General features: G+C 43.5%; 1 protein-coding gene across 1 annotated transcript; it reads left to right on the forward strand.

The window, feature by feature from the left end:
• The first annotated feature begins 566 nt into the window (after positions 1-566).
• On the forward strand, positions 567-8243 carry rbm5 (RNA binding motif protein 5). The gene is made up of 25 exons (XM_080494946.1): positions 567-691; positions 966-1017; positions 1660-1837; positions 1953-2111; positions 2241-2310; positions 2718-2791; positions 3492-3575; positions 3875-3935; positions 4257-4322; positions 4416-4576; positions 4667-4764; positions 4899-4986; positions 5068-5136; positions 5304-5370; positions 5514-5614; positions 5714-5873; positions 5988-6079; positions 6179-6370; positions 6468-6608; positions 6704-6787; positions 6922-7137; positions 7227-7301; positions 7406-7506; positions 7594-7723; positions 7807-8243. Exons 2-25 carry the CDS (start codon positions 1001-1003, stop codon positions 7930-7932), a joined length of 2610 nt encoding a protein of 869 aa, XP_080351072.1. The 5' UTR covers positions 567-691; positions 966-1000; the 3' UTR covers positions 7933-8243.
• Positions 8244-8610: the final 367 nt, after the last annotated feature.

An 8610-nucleotide genomic window follows, 5' to 3' on the forward strand; every position in this document is an offset into this window, starting at 1 on the left:
AGCCACACAAACATGAACTGCAGCAGAAAACTGCAGTAGCACCGATGGTGCAATAAATGTTAAATAATATTGGATCATATCTAAAGTGTTTTCCCTATGTTAGAGCTCATCATGGTTCCAACAGTGAATGTGTGAGCTGGAGGTTTGTTCTCTATAAAATTGACATGTTAGTTGTTTGACTTGATCATTGATGGGATGTATAGAACACGTAGATTCTAGGTATTAAATAAGGTGAAAACAGTTTTTCGTTACAAAAAGATTAAAAGAAGCATCTAGTAAAATGGTGGATAAGTTACAAGTGGGTTGACGCGCTCCTCTGCTTTGCCTCGCAGGCAGAAAGCTTTGACTTTATCCACATACAAATGCATTTGATCCACACGTCTTCAAAAACCCCAAAACATAATTTTTTGTTCATTTCTTTTTCGACGTTGATCCAAAATATGATAGGTTAGTCACAGAAAAAGCGACAAACTGCTGAGCACCGATGTGTGCCTGCGAGGTAAACCGAGGACAAAAAAACACAATCACCACAATGCATTGGGTTCTACCGCAGTGCATTCTGGGATAAAGAAGCAGCCTTTGCCGAGTGAAGTCCTTGGACGTGAGATGAATTTTCTCACCCAATTGTTTTCCTGATACTTTGAAAAATACATACTTCGCGATATTTTTTTTAATCAGCAAACTTGCACCGGTGAGTTCCCTGTAACTGAATTGTCGTCTGAAGCGTCTCACCCCGCCTCTCTTTAGTGTCGTTGTTTTTCAATTCAAGTTGTGTCCCATTTGTCAAGCGCCGATCCAAACGGGCTCCATGTTTCCGTCTGCAGTCATTAAAGTTGTGCCAGCTGTCGTTTAGCGTCAAAATTCCTCGTAACACGAGTCAGTCTGTGTTTAATCTGGTAGTCACGAAATGTTCAACTTAATATACGTTGATTAAAGCTGTGCGATTTTGTGTTTTTGCCCCATAGAGGTCGTGTGAGTGCGGAGTTAAGAAAAAAAAAACATGGGCGCCGATAAAAGGTGAGTGGGAATGTTTATTGCAAACGTCGATCGTCCTGCTAGGTGTGGCTCTTTTTTTTTATTTCAGGCAACTGTTTTATTGTAAACAAAACGCTTCGTGTGTAAAAAAAAAAAAAAAAGCAATCTCTCAATTTAAAATGTAAGCTAGTGTTGATCGAGTGACGTAACAATTTCCTTCGTCAGAGCTGACGTTGAATTGTAATTTCACCTAGGAGTCAATTGTTGAAACAGTTTTAACACATCATGGATAGAAAGTGTAAAGATTGATTTTAAAACGCTACCCTCTTGTGGATCCATTTGCAGAGGAGGCCATCGTGTCACAGTGGAGTAGATTGTATTTTCTAGGCCTCATCTACCGTCATTGAAATCATATTTACCCCAAACAAAGCAAATCCAGACCTCGTAATGTTTTTGTTCCATTCTGCTGGTAATGTCACATCTAACAGACTGAATGATAATAGTGTGTACAATTTGCACGTTATCTTTGATTTATGGTAGTTTTGGTTACAGTGACGACACCAACGAGATGAATAATTAGGTGTTAACCACAGTCCGCACCTAATTAAAAGTTTCCTCATACAGCAGCGTGTATTGACCCATTGACGGATATCCTTAAGTAAAGTTGAACATCCCTCTTAAAAGGATTAGCCGGACCGAGCGCAGTGGGAGATATGGTTCTGATCAATCCCGTGATGAATCCGAATGGCGTGACAGACGAGAGAGGGACCCAGAGCGTGATCACAACACGCGCCGCTGGGGAGACGACCGACGAAGTGATCGTTACGAAGGTGATCGCCGAGGATCAAGAGACAGCCCAGAGGTACTTATTTTCGTTAATGTTTTTGCTTTTCTCGGGGTGGTTTTTAACAGCTGTTTTTTTTTTTTTTTTTTAATGTATTTACACGTGTATATGGTTGTTGTATTTTTTTTAACAGCAGAGAGAGAGAAAAAGACGCAATAGTGATAGATCAGAAGATGGTTATCACTCAGATGGTGACTACCCAGAGCAGGATTACAGAAGGGAGCCAGGAGAGGAGAAGAAAAGCAAGACCATCATGCTCTGGGGTCTGTCGCCTCATATCACTGAGGATGATGTAAGTTTTTAAACTTGCTTGACCTCCTGGAACTTTTCTTGTGTGATCTTACTGTGCGTCGTGAGATAAAGAGCCTCCTTGATAATAACTGTCAATCATTCTAAGATGTGATCTGTTGCTGCCTTTCAGATTTGTTTTGCCATAGACCAGCTGGAGGGACCCCAGCCAGTGGATGTCAGACTGATGAAAAAGAAAACAGGTGAGAACCAGATGAATGACGGACCGTGACCTCCCCCCTCTCTTTGACCATAGGGCCAATCTGCTTCCATTCAGACCCATTTTCCCTTTAAGAGAGTTATATCAGCTACTTTGAAACGAATGAGATTTTGATCCTACCCTTGCAGGACGTTGTGAATCAGTCGGAGGTAAGTAAGAATATTAGTAAAAGCTATCAAGTCAGTTGGCAGACACACTCGTTTGTTGAGTGTGGTTCGAACAGTAGTGTTCAACAAGTCTTTTTCTTACAATGATGTAACTCCTAAGGAGCGGCCTGTTGTGTACCAAACTGGGCCTGGGTCGTGAAGCAGTTTGTGGAAGAGTTTGAATAATATGCCCATGGACTCTTAACTAACACGCCTCCCGTCTATATTTGAATGCTGTCTCTAGGTATAAGCCGTGGTTTCGCCTTCGTGGACTTTTATCACTTGCAAGATGCTACCCGATGGATGGAGACCAATCAGGTTGCTTCACAATCGCCAAGTCTAGTTTTAATCTTGGGGATCTGAGAAAAAAAAACCTAAAGGCCACCAGAATGTACTGATTACCTGGTGTGGAAACTGCACAGATAAACTCTCATGGATTGAAATGAGTATCTCAGAGAAAATGTTTGTTTTTTTTAGGATATACAACGTAGTCATTTGATAGGTATGTCCTTAAGTTAGCCAGTGGCAGCTGCAGATTTAATTTGCAGTTCTTAAGGTCATCTTTTCTAGTTATCTGCTTCTAGCTTAATCTTGATCAGGGCCTTATGAAGAATATTTTCAAAGCGCAGTATCACCTTACTGTGTGAGGCCTGCCCTTCAGTAGAAAAGGATTTTATTCTTTCGTTTTATTTTTGTTTGGTTTTTTGTGTTTTGTTTTTTTTTGTTTTTTTTTGCCAAGAAATTTTCTCCTCTTACATTTTTTTGTGGAAATCCCATACAAAAATGTCTGTAAAGAGCACATGGTACACTCTGCTCCAGCTCAGCCTGGGCACACGGGTCCCAAACACTTAAAGAGCACCATACACCATGCTCACATACACACCATGTGCCTGTCTTAACTCAAAGGCTATCTGTTGGGGGCCCCTCTCCCCCTTCTCTCCCTTCCAAAACTGCTAGCTCTGTTGATGAGACCAGCACTCGCCATGAACATTTGAATGATTTGATTTTCCTTTTTCAGAAACGTCTGACCATCCAAGGCAAAAGTGTGGACATGCACTACAGTCACCCCCGAAACAAGTTTGAAGACTGGCTCTGCGGCACTGTAAGTTCATGAATCACGGTTGCATCATGCAAACAATGCCTCATCAGAACACTGCACACACACTTACACAAGATAGGCATGAAAGATACAATTTTGTAGCGATGTTAGCATCATTTTTGACACGCCTACATTTGGTGAAGTGGTGCAGGTTAGGCTGTGACTCAAGTAAGTATGGTATGCGGCAACAATAAAATAAAATAAAAACAAACAGACAAAAAAAACATGCCTTTTCTCTCAGGCAGCACTGTCCAGGGCTTTAGTAGGTGTATAATCAAAATGATGTGAACGGTTACTTGCAGTGTGGCCTGTACAATTTCCGGAGGAGGCTGAAGTGCTTCAGGTGTGGAGCAGCCAAAGCTGGTAAGTAGTTAAACCAACGAGAGGCCACTGACTGCAGACATCCGGGCAGCCTGAGGCAACTGTGCTGGAGTATAACAAACATGAGGAACCCTAGGTTGATGTGGAATCCTGTCAGATACTGCTAAAGGGTGTAGACATAACAGCATGGGTGTTTTCTTTTTGTCACGACGTCTTGATCAGTACACAAGGCTAAAGCTTACAGGAAGGTGTAGTTTACTATCATTCTGACACCACCTTTAAACCTCAGCTCCAGTTCTTTAATAATGTGTCTCAGAAGTTTTTATGTTAATGCACGTCTTACTTCTGTCATTCTCTCGACAGAAAGTGAAACAAGCAACAATGCTGGAGTTTCTGAAACTCAACCTACTGGAGACTTCTATGGCGACAGTAAGAACGTTTTCTTTTTCCTTAGATGACCTGTTTTTGACATGAAACGTACATTGTGGGGTTTTCCTAACCATTAAATGTCCTTTCTTACAGCGATCATAATGAGAAATATCGCTCCTATGACGACAGTGGAAGCCATCATGACGGCGCTGGCACCGTACGCTAATCTCTCCGCTAACAACATTCGCCTCATCAAGGACAAGCAAACAGGCCAGAACAGGGGCTTTGCCTTTGTGCAGCTGTCCTCCCCTCTGGTAAAGTGTCCTCCAACATGTACAGGGCAAAAGGGGGGGAAAAAAACCTAAGTTTGATCACTAAGTCTGTAATTTTAATGTATTTCACAGGAGGCCTCTCAGCTGCTCACCATTTTACAGGGGCTGCAGCCTCCCCTCAAACTCGATGGCAAAACAATCGGGGTGGATTATGCCAAGAGTGCGAGAAAGTGAGTACCAAACTTCATCCTGGCTTCTTTGAATCCTTTTTCTTTTTTTAATTTGTGCTATTGCTCAAACTGGCTGTTTTCATAAATATGCAAAGACGGAATAATCGCTCATCTTTGCTTCTTGCCTCCGTCAGGGATCTTTTGCTCCCCGATGGAAATCGTGTCAGTGCCTTTTCTGTGGCGAGCACAGCCATCGCTGCAGCCCAGTGGTCTTCAACCCAGGTAGATTCCGTTCCGACCCGCGTCCCGTCATTGGTCACGTCCCAGTGCTGACGTGATTTAAAACTCCCTTTTTGTTATCAGCCCCAGCAGAGCACAGACGGAATGTCGGAGTACAGCTACCTGCAAGAGGGCTACGCTCCACTCTCACAGGTCAGTGGAGCTCAGAGGTTCAAACTGCTCAAGACATCTTTCAGTAGAATGTTGCTCTGTAGGAACATCTAGTGGCAGTTTCAGGACATTGTAACGGCTTACTGACTCCAGACCGGAGACATGACGCTGTACTTCTTTCCTGATAATGTTCCTTCACTGTTTAATAGGACTATCAGCCATTCTATCAGCAAGGAGCAGGAGCCAGCACCTCTCAGGGAAATGGGATTCTTGGAGGTACACTGCATTCTTTGCTTCATAAACACATCGTCATAGATTAATACTTTTTCATGTAGTAGTTGTCCAGCTGGATTTATGTTCAAACCTGCATCCTTTTGCCAAGTAGAGTCAGTGTTTAAATGTTTGCTTTTAAAATGTAGCTGCCCCGGGTGTGAAGATCGTTCCAGCTGCAGTTGGGGTTGTGATCTCACAGCATGCACAAGTCTATCAGCCCCATATCATTGCACAGCCTGCTGTACAGGTAATTCAACTCTTCTTTTTTTCTTCTTCTTTCAGCATTTACACTGTATCTCTTATATTTGTTGTTCCAATGACCAAACGACCTTTACTTTCATTGTAGGCATTGCCACTTGCTCAGCAGCTGGAGGGTAAACCCCAGACTGGACTTCTCTCTGGTGTTGAAGCTGCATCTCTGCCGCCCATCGCTGTCGCTGCTGCTGCCGCTGCTGCTCTTAATGCTGCCGGCGCAGCCTCTGGACAGACATTGGACCCCAACGCAGGTATGGACGTAACAACGATCAACAACGGCTCAGTCGTCTCAAAATTCGCATCCTGTGTTTTGCAAAATAGCGTTTTTGTAACTGTTTCAATTATCGTGTTTTAACACGTCACAGCTGGTCCTGATATATCTGCCTACCAGTACGACGAGTCCTCTGGCTACTATTACGATCCTCAAACCGGCCTCTACTACGACCCAACCACGCATGTAAGCAGCAGCTTTCATGTTTCACGTTTTCAGCTTTCAGCAGGGTTGGTGAGAGTTTGGATGGGTCTGATCGCACCTCCTGCTGCTTTTGCGTTTCAGTATTACTACAACTCTCAGACGCAGCAGTATCTGTACTGGGACATCGAGAAGCAGACGTACGTCCCCGCTCCGGCCACCGCCGTCCCTGGACAAAATGACAATACAGCAAGTGGCTCTGCAGCGTCCGGCAGCAAAGAGCCAAAAGAAGGCAAAGAGAAAAAGGACAAGCCCAAAAGCAAGACTGCCCAGCAGGTACTGTGCTATAAAACCTGCAACAAACGTGTCTACGAAACCTTTTACTGGTTGTCGTATATCATTTACTTTATTTAAATCTGTTTGCGTCATTCAGATCGCTAAAGACATGGAGCGATGGGCTAAAAGTCTCAACAAGCAGAAAGAAAACTTCAAGGGCAGCTTTCAGCCAGTTAGTCAAGAAGAGAGGAGGGAAGCAGCCGCAGCTGATGCTGGATACACACTGTTCGAAAAGAAGGTATATCATATAGATTCACTACAAACGATTGTGCACTGTGAACATTTTCCTCGCACTTTTTCATTTTTTTTAATCTGGTTTGTCTGATTTTACAGCAGGCAGGTCTAGAGAGACTAATGCCAGAGATGCTGAGGGGCCCTGAAGAGGAAATACCAGCCACATCTGTCAGCACCTCCAAGGTTGTTGGCCTGTTGTTGTTTTTTGAATTTCAGCTAATATTATAAGACATCTGAATGGATTTACCAATATACTCCTCATATTCTTGTCTTAATTTGCACTAATGCAAATTCTTGTTTCTCCATGTTGTGTTTAGTGTGCCCTGGTGGCGGCCTACAGCGGCGACAGCGACCCTGAAGAAGGAGGAGCAGCAGCGGCGGCGGCGGCGGCAGCAGCAGCAGAGCTGGATTCTTTCGACGCCATCCAGGACAAGCTGACCGACTGGAAGAAGATGGCCTGTTTGCTGTGTCGACGGCAGTTCCCCAACAAAGAAGGTCTAGTTAGACATCAGCAGCTTTCTGACCTCCACAAGGTAATGCCCCACGTCCTCTCATTATCAGTGTTTAAAATGCACAGTTCTCATCAGGAGGTCGTCTTTAACCCGCCGGCGGTCTCTTGCAGAAAAACTTGGAAGTTCTCCGCAGAACCAAAATGACCGAAGCAGAGCTGGAGGAGCTGGAGAGGAAAGAGACGGAGGTTCGGCTTTGATTGAAAATGACCCAAATCACTGATGATTAACGTTGTTATTGGCGGGACGGCATCTTAAAATGGGAAATGTTTGCGTCTCCCTGCTTGAACAGTCGAAATACAGAGACAGAGCAGCGGAGAGGAGAGAAAAATACGGCATCCCGGAACCCCCGGCGCCGAAAAAGAAGAAATTTAACCAGCCAGCGCCAGTCATGTGAGCATCGGTTTTATTTTACCGTCTCGTGTTTGTTTTGTTTTCTCTGAGCAAAATGTAATGGAGCTGACTTGTGTGTGTGTGTAGAAACTACGAGCAGCCCACTAAAGACGGCCTTAACAGTGACAACATCGGGAACAAAATGCTGCAGGCCATGGGCTGGAAGGAGGGCAAAGGTCTTGGTCGCAACCAGCAGGGCATCACGACGCCAATCGAGGTACCCCCCCCACCCCAAGACTGTCGGCAACGAGTACGCATGTAAAATTCAAAGTTACTAAGCTGTGTGGCTTTCCTCTTCAGGCACAGCTGAGGACGAAGGGAGCTGGCCTGGGCACTAAAGGAACCAACTACACCCTCTCTGCCTCGGACACGTACAAAGACGCCGTCCGCAAAGCCATGTTCGCTCGCTTCACCGAGCTGGAATGAGTCGACGGAACCCGAGCAGTTTCCTGTCCAGGTGGAGTTCAAACCCAGGAGAAACGCAAGAAGACTTAATTATTCCTTAGTGTATAGTCTGATTATTACCTCCTGCCCTCAACCAGACAAAAACATTGAGTATTGGTGATATAATTTATAAATTGTACATATGCACAGTGAATTTTACTTTCTTGGGTTACACATTTTCTTTTGTATTCCGTGCTATTTTCCTTTTTTGTTTAATCTCTGGCATGTGAAGTTTGTACAGTTTATACAAAGTCTTGTCTATTTGTACAGAAAATAAAAGACATCGAACATGATTTGTCTTGTTTATTGTTTGCAGGTCTTTGTAGTGTGATTTGATTTTGAGCTATAAGCTAAACTGAAGTAATTGAGTTCATTATGTATAATCTAAAATGTAGACATTGCAGTGGGGGGAAATAGGGAAATAGTTTTGGGGGGGGATGACGGATAAATCAGGGTGGGTTTTGGAAAAAGTGAAAATACTGAGTTTATTGCTTTGCATTATTCACCAATGATGGTGATATCTGAATTTTTGGATTGTGATTTTTTTATTTTTTTTAAATCATTTTGTTTTGGTCTGACAATATTAACATTTGAAAAACAGCCATTTTTATATTAAAAAAATTACCTTTTTTTATGTACATTATGTTAATATTACATTTT

Source organism: Blennius ocellaris, assembly GCF_963422515.1.
Source record: "Blennius ocellaris genome assembly, chromosome: 4".
Taxonomy (NCBI): domain Eukaryota; kingdom Metazoa; phylum Chordata; class Actinopteri; order Blenniiformes; family Blenniidae; genus Blennius; species Blennius ocellaris.